This window comes from Peromyscus eremicus, chromosome 22, assembly GCF_949786415.1.
Source record: "Peromyscus eremicus chromosome 22, PerEre_H2_v1, whole genome shotgun sequence".
NCBI lineage: Eukaryota > Metazoa > Chordata > Mammalia > Rodentia > Cricetidae > Peromyscus > Peromyscus eremicus.
Window position 1 is genome coordinate 35,094,604 of NC_081437.1, and position 18,830 is coordinate 35,113,433.

Below are 18,830 nucleotides of genomic sequence, written 5' to 3' on the forward strand. Positions count from 1 at the left end.
CTGCCCTGCCCTGCCTTCTGAGCCTCCCACTTGATAAGCAGTGGGTGTGCCTGACGTCTTGGAGTAACTGACACTGCCCCAGGAACTGGAACCATGGGATCACTAGGGAGCACTTGATTGTGCCATGCGGCATCCTGAATGGTGAGTCTGAGAGCTCCGGACCGGGGCCAGCGCCCTCACGCGGCTGCTCTCTGCGGAGAGGGGTGCCCGGGCATGCTCACCACTTTCTCCCGGGAACGCAGGACGCCCATCTTCCCGAAGCGGACGTGGAAAGGTGAGCACTGCAGGCTGCCGTTGGGCTGACGGACCACGATGATGTCGATACATCCCGACAGCGTGGCAGGGTTCAGGCCCTTGTAGAGCTCCTTCACCGTCACAAACACCTGGCCAGCCAACTGCCCCACGTAATTCATCGTCTGGACCTGAGAGACAAGACGGAGCACACGAGTTCACCAGAGCAATGGGCACGGGACGGCCACCCAGAGCCCCCAGCTCCACACTTCTCCATGTCAACGACGCAGTGTACACAGACTGTCACGCTCTGCCCACATCACTTGTTTCTGGAATGTTCTCCACAACACCCCTGCGACGGCCCATTTCTCCATTCCATCAAGAAGCCCACCCACTGCCCAGGAATCCTAACAGAGGGTACCACTGGGCTCAGACCATGCATCATCCCAGGGTGACTATGAACGTGACCTAACACGTTGTGTTTGGCGATGTTGTCTTGATGTCAAACACAGAAAGCTTCACTGGTGTGGCTAACAGGAGGGAGTACCTCACGAGGACCTGGGAAACATGATAACACAGAAAACTGTTTTTGTACGCTTCCTCATTCTTCCATTCCCACAGTCCCTCCACGCCCTCTTCCATGACGTTCCCTGGGCTCAGAAGAAGGGACATTGATGACCCAGTTAGTACCAAGCACTTAGCACTCACTTACTCTCAACACCCTGATGAGTTATGTTATGAGTCCCCCCAATCCTGACCAGTGCTTACTGCTGAAAGATGTCCCTCACCAAGTCTGGGAGCTGCATTTGCCTGTGTGGGTAAACACAGACTGTTCAAGGGCTGGCAAGATGGCTCCGCTCATCAGGACCCCTGCCAACAAGCCTGGAAACCTGAGTCCATTCCCCGGGACCCACGTGGAGGAATGGGAACCAACCCCCACAGATTACGGAACCACTCCCTCTAACAGCCATACCTTCACAGTGGCATGCACCCACACACACATTAATGTCGTGAACATGACTAGTTAGGAGGCAGTTTAATTATGTGCCCCACTACATCAGTAGTGGGTTTCCCCATAGGGCCTGCGACCTCCCTGGCCATAAGCTCTTGACCAATTCTACAGCATTAGGCACCCACTCTCTCCCATGGAGCTGACTGGTTTCCTCACAAACATGCCACCACTGCACCATGGGCAGAGCTTACAAGGCAGTTCAGTGTTGTGGCACACAGGGTCTGCGGCCCAGTGTGACAGCTGGTGACTTTTCTCCTCCATCGGTCAGCCTGCCCAGCATTCTAACACTATGAATGCTAGGCAACAGGGGGACAATGGCTCTTATCAGTTTCTGCCCAGTCTCTGCCCGCCCAACTATTCTCTGACAACTCCAGGGGACACACACGTATGTTAAGTCATTTGCCCAACCAGCCAGCCAGCTACCCGCCATCCTCAGCAAACCTTTGGGACGTCTACCCTACGGGGCTTGGCACTACCGTGCACAGAAAACACAGTCCCTGGCATAGGCTTGTGAGAGAGAATTAATACACCTGTGACCAAAATATAAGCCAGTGATCACACGTCGCTGTAATCCCAACACATGGAAGATGGAGGCAGGAGGATCAGGTTTTCATGTACCCAACCTGTGCTACATGAGATCCTGCCTCAGAAAACAAAATAAAACAAGGAGAAGAGAGGCAGAGTTCCCCAAAGGCCTGCAATTTAAAAAGCACAACGCTGCAATCCTCACATTCTTCCGCTGAGCATCACCCTCCACAATAAACTGGAGATTTGAACTTGTGCTGTGTCTAGCAAAAGAGGAAAACGTCCAACTTCGCAGCCTTTGGGGGCATTTTAAAGGGTGTTTTTGCACAATTTCTGCCATGCCTCATATCCCTGTGCCTCTCACAATAACCCTGTGGTAGAAGGCCTTTCACACGAGGAAACCGAAAAGTAGGTCCCAGTGACACAAAGCCAATGCCCAAAATCCCAGGCTTGGCATCAGGCTGCCAGACCAGAAGCAGGCTTGCTGGATTCTCAATCAACTCTATTCTAGTTCAGTGAAGCCCCATGACGTCCACCATGGCATCCCCTAATCCCACCCTGCTCCTACAGGGTCTGTGCTCATCACCGAGCAGCAGACCAAGCTCTCCGGCAGGGAAGGCCCAGCCCAGGCACGCTCAGCTAAGACCCACCTTGATACTTTCCATGCTGTGGAATAAACACAGCTCTCAATTCAAAGGGAGTAAGAGATGGTTTATCCTAAAGCAAACACAGGTGAGCATTTCCTGAAAACACAGATTCCAATGGCCCTAAGACTGTGTGCTACCATTAGAACAGTTACATGAGATTGCATTAGTCACAGGACAAACAAAGTCATAATAATTGGTGGGGACCACATAAGCATGATACTCAGTAAAGAGAAAATTCGGCCACAGGTTTCAGGTGTTATCTAATGACATTCTTAACGTCCGAACTAGCAGAAGCCAGGAGAAGATGTTTGCAAGGTACTGATAGTCAAAAGGAAGTTAGAACAGTGTGGTGGTTCACAAGAGAAATCTCCCCCATAGTCTGGGCATTTGAACACTTGGTCTGCAGTTGGTGGCCCTGTTTTGGAGAGTTTTGGGTAACGGAGCCATGCTAGAAGTACGTTCCTGGGGGTGGGCTTTGAGTTTAAAAGCCTCCTTGTGAACTCTACCAGTTCACTCTGTCTGCTTCCGGCTTGCATCTGACAATGTGAACTCTCAGCTTCCTGTTCCAGCCACCATGCCTGCAGCTTGCCGCCATACTCCATGCCAGGAGGACTCTGCTCCCCCGGGACCATAAACCAAAACTAAGTCTTCCTTCTGTAAGTTGTTTTGGTCATGGTGTTTTATCGCAGCAGCAGTAAGGTAACTCATACAGTCAGACAAAGGTGTGGACGATGAATAGCTAATAAGAAAGCTAAAAGTAGCCCCAGATACTTCAGTTCTGGATCAACGAGATTCTAACTCTCCACAATCAGTTAACAGTTCAGCCTTCTAGACTCTTTAATACTGGGTGTGTCTCTTTGGGGGAGGGAGGCTTCAGTTTACCCTGTGTGGGAAAGAAAAAGTTTCTGAGAGTTGGGGGGCAGTTAACAGATCTCAGCATTCCAGCTTTACAGGTTCAAATAAGTGAGCACAGGGTCCCAGATGCCTGCAAGGCCCAGTTCTAGTTCTAACAGGTCAGAAATAAGGGGCGTTTCCCCACTCTGTTTAGCATCCCAAGAGGCATCCTTCATCACTGGCGCGCATGGCTGCTCTGCCCTTGTGACCTCAAGAAAGCAGCCCTCCCAGGCACAGGAACTGTAGAACAGGACAATCACTTTGCTGCTCCAACAGGCTCTTTTTAATTGAAAGAAAAAAACCTAGAAATGGGAAGTCTGAGGCAGAGTTCTCCTGCGAACACCCCGAGGATTCACTCCCCTAGTAACTGTCTGCTGTGTGAGCAAAGGGCTTGGCTGGTGTACTTTCTTACTGCAAATAGCCAGAAGCAGCTGTCTGCTGGAAACCTCCGTATATGTTAAAAGGTCTCTGTGTAGACACAGGCACACTGTTCACAAGCCCCACCAGACGAAAGTCTTCTTGAAATTATCCTTGACATCAAGATCCTGGGGCTGCCTAGACGACCCTGCACCTAGTTTTTTCTTAAAAAAAAAAAAAAAAAAAGAACACATTCCTCCACAAACTCACGAAGATGACTACCATTACCAGAATATAGGAAGTACTGTCAAGTAGGTGGGGAAACTGGGGGCCTTGTGTGCTGTTGGTGGCAAGGGAAAAATGGTGCAGCTACCCGAAAACCAGTACCACAATTCCTTGAAAATGAAAAATATAATTACCCTACAACCCAGCAATTCAACATCAATGTGTATCTTCTAAAGAGCTGGAATCAGGGTCTTGAGAAGGTATGTGCACACTCATGCTCACAACAGAAAAAGGAAGAATCACCCAGCATCTGTCTGGCAGCCAAACATCCATCGACAGAGCGACAAGAACATGTGGGATGATGGGAGATCATTCGGCCTCCCAAAAGAGGAAAATCATGGAGGCTGGGGAAATGGCTCAGGGCATGGAGTGCTTGCTGTGCTAGAGGGCGGAGTAGAACTCAGATCCACAACACCCACATGGAAGGCAGGCAGGCAGGGTGGCACACCCCTAACAAGACTTTTGAGGAGGCAGAGAAGGGGAGCCCCAAGGCAAGCTGGCTAGCTAGACTTGCCCCCTCAGGGAGCTCTGGGTGCAGCCAGAGAACCTGACCTCGGTCCTCAACGTGAAGAGAGGAAGACACCCAACATCCACTCTTGGCCTCTATATACATGTACACACACACACGCACGCACGCACGCACGCACGCAAGAAAACGAGGGGAGGAAATTCTGCAAGCTGCCCCAACACAGGCAGGGTAAGCCAGGAGGGCAGTGAGGGTGTGAAGGAGGCTATCAAAACAGGACAGACGCTGCAGGACCACCGGAGGAGCTACCTAGAGAAAACAGCAGCTAGGGGGCTGGGAGAGAACAGAAATGTGGAGTGAGCGACCTCTGGACCAAGGGTTTCCCTTCTGGAGGAACACAGTGATGGCTGCACTGCGCTGCACTCTTTAAATGACTTAAGGGCTGGAGACGCAGCTGAGCTGGTGCAGCGTTTGCCTTGCAGGCACAGAGCCCTGGGTTTGATCCCCAGCACTGGGTAAAACCAGGCACAGTGGTTGTGCAGCCTGCAATCCCAGGACTGGGGAGGTAAAGACAGGAAAATCAGAACTTCAGAGTCATCCTAGCTGTGAGGCCAGCCTGGGCTACATGAGATCCCGCCTCAAAAATATAAGTAAACGACTTGAGGTGCACCCCAGGAGGCATGTGACCCACAGTGGCCTTTAACAAGCCAGTGTAAGCCAGGTCCTCGCAGGCACCCGCTGGGCTGAAGTCAGGCAGGGAAAGGACTCTTTCTCTGCCCCCATTGGAGGCTCTCTTCTCAATAAACCTTGTGTGAATTTTTCTCTAAATGTTCTACACAATCAAACCACTGGACGTAAAGTCCCAGATTTCACTTCCTTCAGCTGCACTGGCATTGAAAAAGCTCAAGGAAGACACTAATTCGATTAGCCCGAAGATAAGCCGCCAGAACAACGGAGCCGGGGCAGAGGTGCCTCCCACCGGGCCACAATCCCATCACGCTGCAGAGTTTCAGTGTTCGGCTTCCTTGAAAGCACGTGAGGAGGCAGAAAGGGTGAGGTTTGGTTTAAAGAAGAAAGCGTCTGGGTGAGGGAAGATCAGAGGAACCAAAGAGAACAAAACAAAACGCTGACATCTCCGGCGGACCTGCTGGAAGACGCTGGCCACCAGACTGCTTTCCAGTCTGCTGGGCTTTTTTTCTTGAAATCTGGCAAGATATTGCACCTGGCAGGGCTGAACACACTGGAGAAAGGATTCTGCAGTTCCTGGCTCAAATGCATTTTTGAAGGAGAACTTGACCAGGTCTTAGAGGCTCCTTGGACCAGCCTGGAATTCTCTAGAGCAGTGGTTTTCGGCCCTCCTAATGCTGCGAGCCTCTAATACAGCTCCTCATGTTGTGGTGACTCCCCCCAACCATAATATTATTTCTGTTGCTACTTCATAACTGTAACTTTGCTACTGTTACGAGTCGTACTGTAAATGTCTGATACGCCACCCCTCTTTAAGTGTTGTTTGACCACCCAAGGGGGTTATGGCCCACAGGTTGAGAACCGCTGCTCTAAAGCAAACCAGGACCTTGTGGATCTGTGGATCACAAAACACACAGGCTCTTTTTCTTTGATGTGGCTGCTCCTGGCCTGGCATTCTGAACCAACACTAAGTTCTCTGAAATGCCGTTTCCAGGTAAGATCTTCCTAGATAAATGGGGAGCTCGTACGGGGAAGAGAACCCCGAGCCAAGGCCCCAACCTGCAACTGGAGGCCACACACCCTCCCGAACTAATCCTGGTATTCAGCAGGTGCTCGGCATAGCCACCACCCCAGCCTCAGACTGTCCCAGACATGGCCTAGGGACGTCATCAAGGAGTGCTACGAGTCTCATGACTTCCCATCTAGTTATGACATTGGACAAGTCTACACTTAGCCCCAGATTGGCAGAATCCATCAGCAGGCTTTATGAACTGCCAAGAAATGCTGTTTCCCCACCCCCCACCTTTTTTTTTTTTTTTTAATCTGCCAAAATCCCAAATTCCTGCCATAGCTCTCCTAACCCCACGACTGTATTAACGCCACTGCACCACCTGGAATAGCAACATCATTTGAGGGTGGCCTCAGGCCAACCCCACTGAAAACTTGTCACGATAACATGAGGGGCTCACAAGACAACAGAGGACACATGAACAAGTATGTATGAGGAGTTCATCAACCCAGATTCACACAGATACACAAATCAAGAGAGGGATGGCTCAGTCCATAAAGTCTCAAAAGCCAGAGGACCTGAGTTGAATCCCAGCCTCCGCATAAAAGCCAGGCACGAACCACTGGGGAGACGACAGTGAAATCCCAAGACAGCCAATCCAACTGAACCAGCAGCAACAAGTTCAGTTAGAGGTCCTGGTTCAAAAGATACGGTGGGCCTAAGGAAGGTCCACCTCTGGCCCCTAAATGTGCACATATATACACCCACCTGCACACACACACACACACACACACACACACACACACCTACACGCACACACATCTGCAAACACACACTTGCACACATAGACATACCCACCTGCACACACACACACACACACACACACACACACACTCATCTGCACACACATCTGCAAACACCACTTGCACACATAGACATACCCACCTGCACACACAGAGAGACACTCCCACTTACACATACACACCCCTGAACACACATGCATAAAATGATTAATTTTTAAGGCCTTCCAGAAGGCCCCAAATCAAACCATTCCATTAAAAACTCCAATAGTGAGAGCAGAATCACAGACCATACACTCCATGCTCCGGTCATTACCACGACAAAGCCCCAGGAAGAACTACCCATCTGGCACATACGAGCTGACCCCAGCAATCCCACAGCAAGAACTGATCCTACAGATAAAAGAAGATCATGTTTCTAGTGTGTGTGTTTGCACAGGCACGTGTCGGCACACACCACAGAACATAAGTGGACCTCAGAGGACAATTAGTGGGAGTCAGTTCGTTCTTTCCACAGAACTAGTGAGAGATTGTTCTTTTTTTCCAGGAATGTGGGTTCCAGAAACCGAACTCCAGTCATGCTGGTTGGCAGCAGGCACCCTTACCTGCTGTGCCACCTCACCAGCCCCCAGAAACAACACGATATTTGTGGGTGGCAGTAACCGCAGACTTGACTGTGACAGGAGAAAGCAGGAACCACTTCGAGGTCAACAAGACCCTGGATTAATAAATTATGGACCATCTGCACTATACAGAATAGTACAAGCCTATTAAAAGTGGAAGGGAGTTGTAGGCTCTATAAATACCCACACTCACAGGGGGTGGGGAGGGGACCTTGGCTTTTCCGTCAACACAAGTATTTCTTTCACATCAGTTTTTCATGGGAAGTCTGAAAACTCCTGTACACGTGGTCTCAGGGTCTCTATGTCAATGAAAACTACACAGCAGAAAAGGGGCGTGAAGGGGCTGAGGAGACGGCTCCCCGGGAGAGGGGCCTGCTGCCAAGCCTAGGAACCTGGCTCAGCCCCTGGAGACTCTATGAAGTCGTCCTCTGACCTCCACTCATGCTGTGACATGCACAGACAGACAGACAGACAGAGACACACACACACACACAGACACACACACACACACACACACACACACACACACATTTGAATACTGCTTCTGATAAGGTTGTAGGAATGGCAGGGTCAGCTAGGACACAGTCCCTGCTATGGCAACAAGGGGGTATTACTATAATCCCAGGTTATAAGAGGCCCCAGGTCCCTGCCAGCAGGAGGGGGACACATAGAAGACACAATGCAGCCCCTGTACCCTGGGACACTCACTGCCTTGGGTTGGGACTCAGGACCTCGGCCCTTAACCGTTAGCTCCCTTGCAGGGCTTGCAGGGCACGGGACCTTTGTTCCCCTTGGAAGTGCCCAGTGTCCTCTCACACACTTGGGACAGCCCTCTAGCCAGCCGCTCATCTTGGTCAAGAATGCTCTACTCCTGGGACCTCTGTCCGCCACTGCACCACCTCCCCCTCCAATCCTGTCCTGGCTGTCAGTCATGGTCACGTACCCCCTGCCTGTCCAAGAGAACTGTGGCTCATTCTGAACCTGTAAGATGGGTGATTTAAACGGCACCCACCACCTGGAGATACTAGAACACAGCCTGTAGTCTGTTCCACGGTCCGCCCTCCAGGTAAAAACTGGTACTGACCCAATGGTGGCAAACAGCTCCAAAGAAAATTACGGAACTAAGTCTCTCACAGCAGCGTACTTTGTATGTATTTAAAGTACTCAGATTGTGCCTACACACACAAAATCAGAGCAGGGAACACTACCGGATCAGATGAATACTGGGGTATTAGAAGGGTCTACTCATGTTCCACAATAAACATGGTTTCAGGCAGGGTGTGGGGGGGGGGGGCACATGTCTGTGATTCCAACATCCATCAAGGAGGCTGAGGCAGGATGATCTTGAGTTCCAGGCTAGCCTGGGCAACACAGGTCAAGGACCGCCTGGGCAACACAGGTCAAGGACCGCCTGGGCTAAGTAGCAAGTTCCAGGCCAGTCCAAGCTACGACAGCTCCACGTTCACAGATGAGGATGTCCCAGTGTAGCTGGATCACCTACCAGCCTGTATCACTCGCTCCTGGTTGTTTTAAAAGGCTCCAAAGGCCAGGGGTATTAGTGCACAGGACACCAACCCCACACCCAGCCATCCTAGAACAAGGTACCTATCACACCTACCTACACACTTGCTAAAATCAATTCACATCATTATCGGTCCCTTTCAGAACGTGAACCTAAAACAGAGAAGACTCCAGAAAAATGGATTTATAATCTAAGGTGGGGTAGTAGGGGTGAGCCAAGGCAGCTCAGGGATGGACCAGAAGCTAGCATCGGCGAGCCAGGCTAGCCCAGCTCTGCAAAGGGGCCCCAGTGGTACCCTGAGCTCCCCATTTAGAGTGAAGTTGCTCTGAAGCACCTCAGTTCATTTGGGCAACAACCTGGTAAACCAAGTGTGGTTTTTCCACTCAGCCTAGATAGGGAAACCGATAACCAGGCTCCAGAAGTGACGTCTCGGGGGGCCCACGGATCTCCAGCTATCAGTGGTCAGCTGCTTTGCCATCCCCTGACCTTTCCCTCTCTCCAGCCCAAAGCCCTGACAGCAAGAGATAAGCAAAAGGCCTGCCTGGCCCAGCCCCACCAGCCGAGATAGCGACCAAGGGTCCCATCTCCCTCATCTGAACCCCAAGTCATCACCCAGGCAACAAGACGGGGCACGTTGTCCCTTGCACTACCGCCCGCTTTCCAAAGTGACAAGCATCCTAAGAACGTTGGCCACTGCCACCTAAAGAAGGGAGAAGTCACACGGGGTGGTGTGGCCACCAACACAGCACCAAGCACAGGACCCAGGCTTCCCAACCCAACCACCAGGCCCTACACAAGCAGGGATAAGGGCCAAAAACACACACCCACACACACACAACCCGTGACAGCAGAAGCGATGTCAGCAAACAGGAAGCTCGGTCAACATGGGGGACCGAACGCACGGGGATCTCTCAGCCTTTCTGGGGACACTGAAAAGTTCCCTGACTGGGGTACTTATCACTCCTGAATTATTATGCATTCCTAAACGGCTTTCACTCATAAAACACGTATTAAGGAACAAGGGGTGGACAGCACGTCTGAATCCTCATGGATCGCGGTCCACTCCTCTAAGAACCGTTACCGGCTCACCTTCCCCACAACTTCGCTACCCTGTGGGAAGCCGCTGTGTCCCAGGGTCCCCAGACCAGTCCTGCCCACAGCTCTCTCCTTGCTTCCTGCCAAGGAGGGTGGGTATCCGCAGCAACTACTGGCCACACAAATGATCAGCCAGCCACCCTGACTCTAACCCCCTATGACTTAAGATGACTTCCAAAGCGTTGCTTTTCACTCTATATTCCCCTGGCCTTCTCCCATGTAAAACTGTCCCTAGCCCAGGTCGATGGAGCCGCAGGCCCAGCGCCCACCACTCACACGGCAGAGCAGCAGGGAGGCCTGCCGGGTAACCTGAGAATCTGGGTTCCCAGCTCGCGGCCACCCAGCGGAGGTGTGCCCTTGGGCACGGGAGGTCAACCTCCCAGTCCTGGCCTCAGTATCCTCGGCTGCAAAGCCTGAATCCTAAACCCCTTTGGGATGAGTCTCATCCGGGTCCCAGCCCCGTGGGCTCCCCTGCGAGCTCGGGCGCTCCATGGGAAGGCCCGGGGATGCGACGAGGACCCACACGGACTCCTGGCGGGTTCCCACAGCCCAAGGACGTGCCTTGGGGTGTGAGCCGGGACCCAGATCCCCGCGGCTACTCACCGAGCGGACCTGCGCGCGTAGCCGCCTTTGTATGCAAACACCAGGCCTGAAGCTGCTGTCAGTTTAGAGCACGGGGAGGGGCGGGGCCTGGACGGGGGCGGGGCCTCCGGGGCGGCGCCAGGGGGACTCCGGAGGAGCGGTGGAGCTGGGATGCTTTCAGGGCCCACTGACCTCTCTGGCACCTACCCCCCCAATCCCATCCCACCCCTCCACAGACAGGACTGTCTGCCTTGACTTTGCCCGGAGTAGGGACTCTGAGTCTCCTCCCCGCGAGCCAAAATCTTCATTTCCACCAACCTGACCCCCTCTTGACTTTATTGCCACAAACTGGCTGTCAACCCTACTCTGAGCACCCCCACACCCGACCTACCTCCTGGCTTAACATTCACCACCAGGGAGCAAAAACCCAAGAAAGAATAAGCAACGAATAACACCAAGTCCAGTGGTGGAAAGGGCCAAGTCAGGCAAGCCACTCACAAGGGTCACTGAGACCCCAAAGGACAATAAGTCATGTCTTGCTTTGTTTTGGAGACAGGGACTCCTATATCCCAGGCTGGCCTCAAACTTTCTATGTGGCCCAGGATGACCCTGAACTTCTGATCTGCCTGTCACCTCGCAAGCAAGCGTTGAGATTACAGGCAGCCCTTCTTCCACCAGGCATAGATTAGGGGCGCTGGGGATGGAGCCCAGGGCTTCGGATGTGCTGGGCACTCAGTCTACCAACTGAGAGTCACATCCCCCCCAGTCATAAACACCAAGTTATATGTAGATACAAAGACCCTCCAGAGAGGCGGTGCTTTCTAGGGAGCCACAGCAAAGACCCTGGAAGAAAGTGCCTGGAGACACAAACCTGAGAGGTCTTGTAGGCCACAGAGAGAGTCGGAGTACCACTCAGATGTTAGCCCAGGAAGGAAACTCTATAAGGGGCTGGTGTGGCAGGAATGGATGCCATCCCACAGCATTCCAGGAGACCAGAGAAGAGTTGGAGAGGAGAGTGATGGAGAGGATTTTACTCCATCTTGGGGGGAAAAATTAGCTTTTTTTTGGGGGGGGGTTGTATCCCAGGCTGGTCTCAAATTCTATATACCTAAGGATGACCTTGAACTTCTGGTCCTTCAGCCTCCAGAACGCTGAGATCACAGAGGCGCACCCCCACACTGGGTCTACGTATTGGAGATTGTGCTTAATAGGGTTATGTAGGCCAGGCAAGGGCTCTACCAACCAAGCTGTGTTCCCCTGACCCACCGACCACCCCGGGTGGAAGCCCAGATCCCTTTTGAAGTCCAGGGTAGACCTGCAGGGGAACTGAGCCAGGCTGGGCTGGCTCCATCCAGGAGCTCGGGAGACAGCTGCGGTGTGCTGTGGCATGACCTGGCAGGGATCAGCATAGGCCGGGTGGCTCTGCACCAAGCCAGGTGTGGAAGTGCTCCAGCTGTGCTTGGGGCAACCCTCAGCCGCAAGGACTGTCTCCAGGGCCCACGAATTCCTGAGGTCCTGGGCCCCAGAACGAAGGCAGCCTGCCCCCTCCCCTGCCCTCCAGGCTTTCCAGAAAGCAAGTACTACATTCTGCCATTTACATGAAGCCTTAAAAAAAAATGTTTTTTTCTTTCCATCATTCAGCTCTATAGACAGGAAGATTCTGGATGCATAAAATTCAGCCCAAAGCCCTTATCCCACAAATGAACCTGGGGATTGGTACACACACACACACACACACACACACACACACACACATTCATACTGCTCTGATTAGCAAAGGTCTGGCTGAGGGGGTTCACAGCAAGTTAGGTCCAGCTTTGCCTGTAGCTTAGATCACACACATACACGGGTCACTTTTTTCAGAAACATTCACTAAGTCACTATACAGAGAACCGGATTCTCCGAAGCCCAGGCGCTCCAGCCCTGCACTGTCTGGAGCCTCCCTGGTGGGGCCCCAAGGTATGTTGTCAGCAGCCCCACTGGTGGCTGGGTGGTGACTCAGCCCGGGAGCTGAGGTGATCCCCTGAGCCAATCCCTGCACCTGCGGTGTTCAGCCCAAGTCGGAAGAGGGGAAATAACCTAAGGACTCTGGTGAGAGAAGAAAGAAGCCAGACCTGGGCTGAGCAACACAGCATCCTAGATTCCAGACTCAGTTTCACAACCCAGGAAGTGGGTGGAGGTGTTGGTGAAGCAGGTCCATTCTGAGACTGGAAAAGGAACCTGTTAGGTTTGGGGCAATGTGGCTGACTAGACTTTCAATTCTAAAATCCGGTACTCTTGAGGAGTGGGGACTCCATAAGGACCTGGTGGCGGTTCCACCAAGTGGCTGAGACTCCCTGGTCCCTCAGAGAGGGCAGGCATCATGAACTGGTCCCTGACCTGCCAATGAGAACATGAAACTCCCCCTTCTCATTGAAAACCCACCTCCTCCCTCTCCGGCAGTGACAATGACTGTTAAGTCCTTGGATTCTGTTTTCCTAACAGACTCCTCCACTGCTAACAGCTCTGACCCAGGGTGCCCGGGCAGGTGTGGGCAAAAGGGTGAGCTGCCCTCTGCACAAGACCACCCCCGCCCCAGTCACCCCACCATGGACAGACAACTGGCTGACCTCTCCACTCCAGAGGTCAGTTCTGCAAAATCCCACCAGCAGAAAGGATCCCAGAGGCACTGGGCGCTGTCCCAGAAGGACAGTGCTAATGCCTAGGGCTTCTGGGAATGAGGAGGTTCTTCGGGGTCTAAGGCTAGCCCTTAACGGTGCTCCCCCACCTGCCCCACCCCACCCCGCCCCCGTAAGGTACCCAAAGGAGACCCTGCTGTTCCTCTCAATGACACAATGGACCTCAAGGAATTGGGATTTCCCTAGGACTCCCATGCTGGGAGGAGACAATGGCTGAAGTCTGTTATCCACCTGGGAGGACACTTGTCTCCCAGGAAGAGGCTTCACATGGGACCTGTGAAGATTCCTCTTCTCAATGGGGCCACACTGAACGCATTTCCTTTCTCTGTTTTTTCCCATGACCTGTCTAACTGTCCTGTTGAAGGCAGGTTACAGAGCCTCGCTTGTCAGGGTGCTAGGACCCCAAGAAAAATCCAGTGACACGATGAGGCATCTTCACCATGGGGACTTCCTCACTCGGGTCCCCTGAAGCAAGGTGAGAACCACCGGCCACCTGGTGCCACTTCACTGAGGAGGAGGAAGGACAGAGGACAGAGCAGTGGGAACACCCAGCAGAGACAGAATGTAGCCCGTGGCACTATGGCTGGCCTGGGAGAATTTGGGGGAAGTAAGTGGATGTAAATGGCCCGGGCTCCAAAGGCAGAGGAAGAGGAGGAGGAAGGTAATCCAGGAACGAACAGCAAGGGGCAGGAGCAAAAGCATCAGGGACAGAAGACTTTAGAAGGTCACCAGGGATACCTTAACTAGGGTGGTGCTCCAGGAGGGTAAAGGGAGCACCAACAACAGATAGAAAAACCGCCTAGTTGGCGGCAGGTGGGCATCTTGGAGCCTGTACTACCCCAGCCCATCCCCCAACATGCCAGGAAGTAAATAGCATGCGGGCTCCCCGGGGACGCAGGCACACATCACTGCAGCCAACACAGCCAGCCTCAGGGCCGGCACACGTGGGGCCACACCCACACTGTGGCCGTGCTCCGGAGTCCCCGTCTCTGTCTCAGTCTCCGGGAGGAGCAGCCACTACCCATGGCCTCTCATTCACTCACTCCCCATTCAGCACAGTGGCCTGTGTGGCAGGTTCCCAGGCTGCCCGGGTGTGTGTGTGTGTGTGTGTGTGTGTGTGTGTGTGTGTGTGTGTAGGGGTACCTGTCCTCAGTGGGCACACAGCCTCGAGTAGCAATCACATGTTCAGTGCTGCTATGGACCCGAGGGTTACCCACTGATAAAGGGTTTTGGAAACCTTAGTCTCCAAGCAAGAGAGTTCCACCCAGTCTGGAATCCCGTGTGGGCACTTGTCTAGGCAAATCCAGGCCAGATGGAGGAGCTAAGTGCAGAGGACAGCCAACAGCATCTGCAGGGATGCTGAGGTACACCAGGGCTGGCAGAGGCTGTGGCTGGCCTCAGGTGGGCAGGGACAGTGATAGCTACTAGGTAAGATGTCTCTCTCTCTCCCTGAGGGAAAGCAAGAGAAGGGCCATGATACCGTTTCCACTGTGGTCACCTGGTAAAGAATCATAATAATAAGCCAGGTAGGTCAGAAGGTAAAAGACAACACAGGACCAGAGGTACCAAGGTGCCGAGGGAGATGCCAGGAGTCAGCATCAGCAGGAATGGAGGAATGAATTTCATGACTTGGGAGCAGTGGCTGCCGCTCCCAGAAGCTACTGACTGCTCTGCTTGGTTCTGGTCCTAGGAACAAACGAAACAGTCTCTGTCCCCAGTCAGTCTGGAGGGAGTCACCTGTGACCTCATCAGGCAAAGGACTCAGGGGCAGCAGTCCTAAGAGCGATGTGTCTCCAGTCTCCCATTTCCCAGCTAAGAAACCAGCTGCCCAAGGAACGAGATCAACAGGGGTGAGACGCAGAGGGACCTCGAGAGTTTCAAGTTGGGGGTGACTAGGGTCAGAGTACTTGACGTGCTTGTAAGAAAGAAAACAGCTCCGTGAAAGCCACCGCTGTGTACAACGAAGATAAGCCAATCCTTCAAAAAGTAAGTGTAAAAGGAAAAAGAGTTCCCCTGTATAGAGTGGCAGGGAGGTGGCCAATATGACAAAATACAGACAGTTGTGACTAGCATTTAGAGACTATTTGCAAACCAGACCCAATTCTAGACTATATGCTGAGTTTCTTCTTCAAGTCCCTGGGACAGACAACACCAGCCAACCCCAGACCCTTACTGAGGAAAGTAAGGCACCACCAAGGGATGGCCGAAGTCACGTGCCCGGGTAGCAGTCACATGGCAGTTAGCAGAAATTAGACCTGATGGCACACGCTTATCCGGTGTGCTATCTGACCCTAGATCTTTCCCTGGAGTCTCTTTAACCTGAGTGCTCCCTGGCCACTGGAGTTTTATGTCTCCTTTTTCAGGCTAGCCCTGCCGGTGGGTGAGTCTCTTGCCCTTGCTTTGGCCCCGGATGACAAAAGGCCAACTCAGTGACACGCTGTATTTGTGATCCTCCCACACCCTGGCACACTGACCCCAACCAGCCTACAGAAGCCATTGATCTTTCATCTGAAACCCACAAGCTGTCTCCCTTGAGGGAATGATCTTCGTTCGATCTTCATCTACAACCTCATGGGAGCAATAGGCAACCTGGGTGGATATACAACGTCTAGGGCCTAAAATGGTATGGGCCCGAGTTCCAGGCCCAGCCCAGCCATGGGGCAGGTGTGACTTAACCTCAGTTCCCTTGGCTATTTGTGGTGATATTTTATTTGTGCTCTAATTAGCAAAGCTTGCCTGGAGATCAGAGGAAAAAGCCAGCTATTATATTCAACAGAAGTCAGGCAATGATAGCACACACCTTTAATCTGTCACTTGGCAGGCAGGGATCTGTCTGGATCTCTGCGAGTTCAAGGCCACACTGGGAACAGAGCCAGGAGTGGTGGCACACGCCTTAAATTCCAACACTAGTTAACCACGGAGGTCTGGAGGTCTGTACACACAGACAGGAAGTGACAGAGCTGGGCAGGAAGAGGAAGTGATGTAGCTGGACAGAGAGAGCAAATCAGACGGCAGAACAGCAAGGCATATAGGCGTGGGTAGACAGGAAGTAGCTCGTCTTTGGAAGCTGCGGAGTTGGTGAGGTGAGGTTAGCTGTGGCTTTCCCTACTTCCCTGATCTCTCAGGTTTGCACCCCTCTATCTGGCTCCGTTTTATTTAATAAGACCGTTGAGAAATTCATCTACAGCTATTCACCATGAGTGAGCAGCCTCGACTCAACATGTTGGGGCAATCAGGTGAGTGACTGTATTTGGACACAGATGTCAAGTAAAATTCTTGTCGCCAGACAAGCCTTAGCTCTCACTCAGCATTCGCAAAGACATATTGCCGACGGATGAACGCCGAGTACTCAAGAAACACCGTCTACTGTTCCTTTTGCCAGCCTGTCACTCACAGCAGGTCAGGACACCTCAGCAGAGAGCAACACTCTTGACACGGTGACATGGTGCCAACCAGGTGGGAGTCAACCAAGACAATGATCATCTCCCTCTGATACCCGTGGGAGGTTCCAAGGCCAGCCCCACCCTCACACTCGACAGTGTCGATGATGGCTGTGACATCTGATGTCTCGATGGCCTCTGCCCTGTGACCAGACCGTGAACTGAGCTCACAGCCAAGGGAGAGTGGGGAACATCTCCCCTCTCGGGAGGAATAGCCCTGGGTCTTGCTGAGTTTACACTGGTTATTTCTGACAGCCAGCTTATCTGAGTTCTAAACCACCTAGGCAGCTGGTAAAGCCCTCATCTCTTCGGCTTTTTTCTTTTTTTCCTTCTGAGCACATCCCTGGGGCGGGGGGGTGGGGGTTCTGAGAAAGAATGGCATCTGGATCAATGGGTTGAGTAAGAAAGATTCTCCATCAATGTGACGGTTCCCATCCCTCAGCTGAAGGTCTCAACAAATAAGTAAATTTATCTTAGCATAAGTTTGAGTATGAAACAGCCTCCACAGATTCGTGTGTTTCAAAACTAGTTCCCCAGCCAGTGGCTACAAGTGGTTGTGTGACCTCTGAGATACAGAACCTAGTAGCCAGGTTGACATAGACCAACAGACTTGAGGATTGTAATTCTACCCATTTCCCATTCCACTCACTCTTCCCTGGTACTGCAGAACTATGGTAAGTCACCTCCACATGCCCCATGGCCACAGACTCCTCAAGCACACCTTTCCCATCACGGTGGGCTGGACCTTTTGGAGCTCCAAGACAAAGAACATTTCTCCCCTCTTTTCGGCTGCTTCTGCCCACTGTTGGTCACAGCAAATGCAATTCCTGAGTGATTTCTCTCCAGACTGCAATAACGCTGCTCCTGCTTCTTCGAACGCCCCGTGGTTTTGCGAGGACATTTTGCCTTGTTGGTGGCCGGGTTCTGTGACATCCCTTTAAGGTTTATTGGCCTTTGCTCTGAGATGCAGGTAAGACACTGGAGATTAGTTGAATCCTTCTGAGGCGTGACTTCAAGTCCGGCTCCTGCAGATCTGGCACAACCCTCTTGCTGGGACCCATCTGTCACTAATGCTGCAGGACTTCCTTCCTGATTCTCTGCCCAATGATCTGCTTTGTAGGGGATCCTCCCATCCTGATGCTGCCTCAAGACTAGCAGTGTTAGCCAGTGGACATCTCTTCTCTCATCAAGATCTGAGGAGCAGCCCGACAGGGCAGTCTTTGGAAATCAAACTGTCACCTCTGGAAGGGTCATAGTCATGGTGACTGGGGCTGGGACCTGCTTGCAAAAGAACGTGCTTGCCTGGTAAAGGGCTCTTGGGTCTTTTCCACAGGGACCTTCCTTCCCCATAGGGTGGCTGGAGTGACATAGCTTTGCCCCGCCTCCACCCCCGCCCCCAGCCCCGCCCCCCAGTGGTGGGTCTAAGAATGTGCAAGGTGGAAGCCAGAATACTTTCTAAGACCTAGTTGCTGAAGTCATCCCCCACCACCCTCCCTGGCACCACAGTCCGTTCCTGGGAACTACATGAGTAAGTAAATCCAGCCACACTCACGGGAGGGGAAGTGGGATCAGACTCCTCGTGTTGGAAGAAAAGATCACCAAAGAATCTGCAGGCCTGTGAGGAAGTCGCCACCAACCCAGATTATTCCAGTCCTGACTCATCTCTGGAGACTGTCCCAACCACAAGAAGCCACTTTTGTGGGTGGCTTCAACCAGTCATGAAGACTGAAGCTCAGTGAAAAGCAAGGGAGACCCTCTGCTGACCCCTCTGGGGCTCCTTCCTCTCTACACTCTGCCCTGAGAATTCTAGCACCCTCAACTCCAAATACTCCTTTCCTTGGGGAGCCCTTGGGCACTATTTGGGGCACCTCTTGCCCTCTGAGCTTGTCTGGTTTTTAAAGGGGGGTGTGTGTGTGTGTATGAGTGAGTGTGTGTGTGTGTGTGTGTAAGTTGCCACAGAGGCCAGAAGAGGTCATT

The 18,830-nt window shown here is 52.5% G+C and overlaps 1 protein-coding gene across 5 annotated transcripts in view; it reads right to left on the minus strand.

Moving 5' to 3' along the window:
* Positions 1 to 18,830, minus strand: part of Lpin1 (lipin 1) — an 80,189-nt gene that overhangs the window by 44,119 nt on the left and 17,240 nt on the right. For all 5 annotated transcript variants that reach the window (XR_009375765.1, XM_059248693.1, XM_059248695.1 and 2 more), the window contains exon 2: positions 222 to 422. Coding sequence is in view for 4 of the 5 variants with exons in the window: in XM_059248693.1 (XP_059104676.1) it covers positions 222 to 422 (201 nt within the window). In the remaining variant the exon portion in view is untranslated. The remainder of the gene's footprint in view (positions 1 to 221; positions 423 to 18,830) is intronic.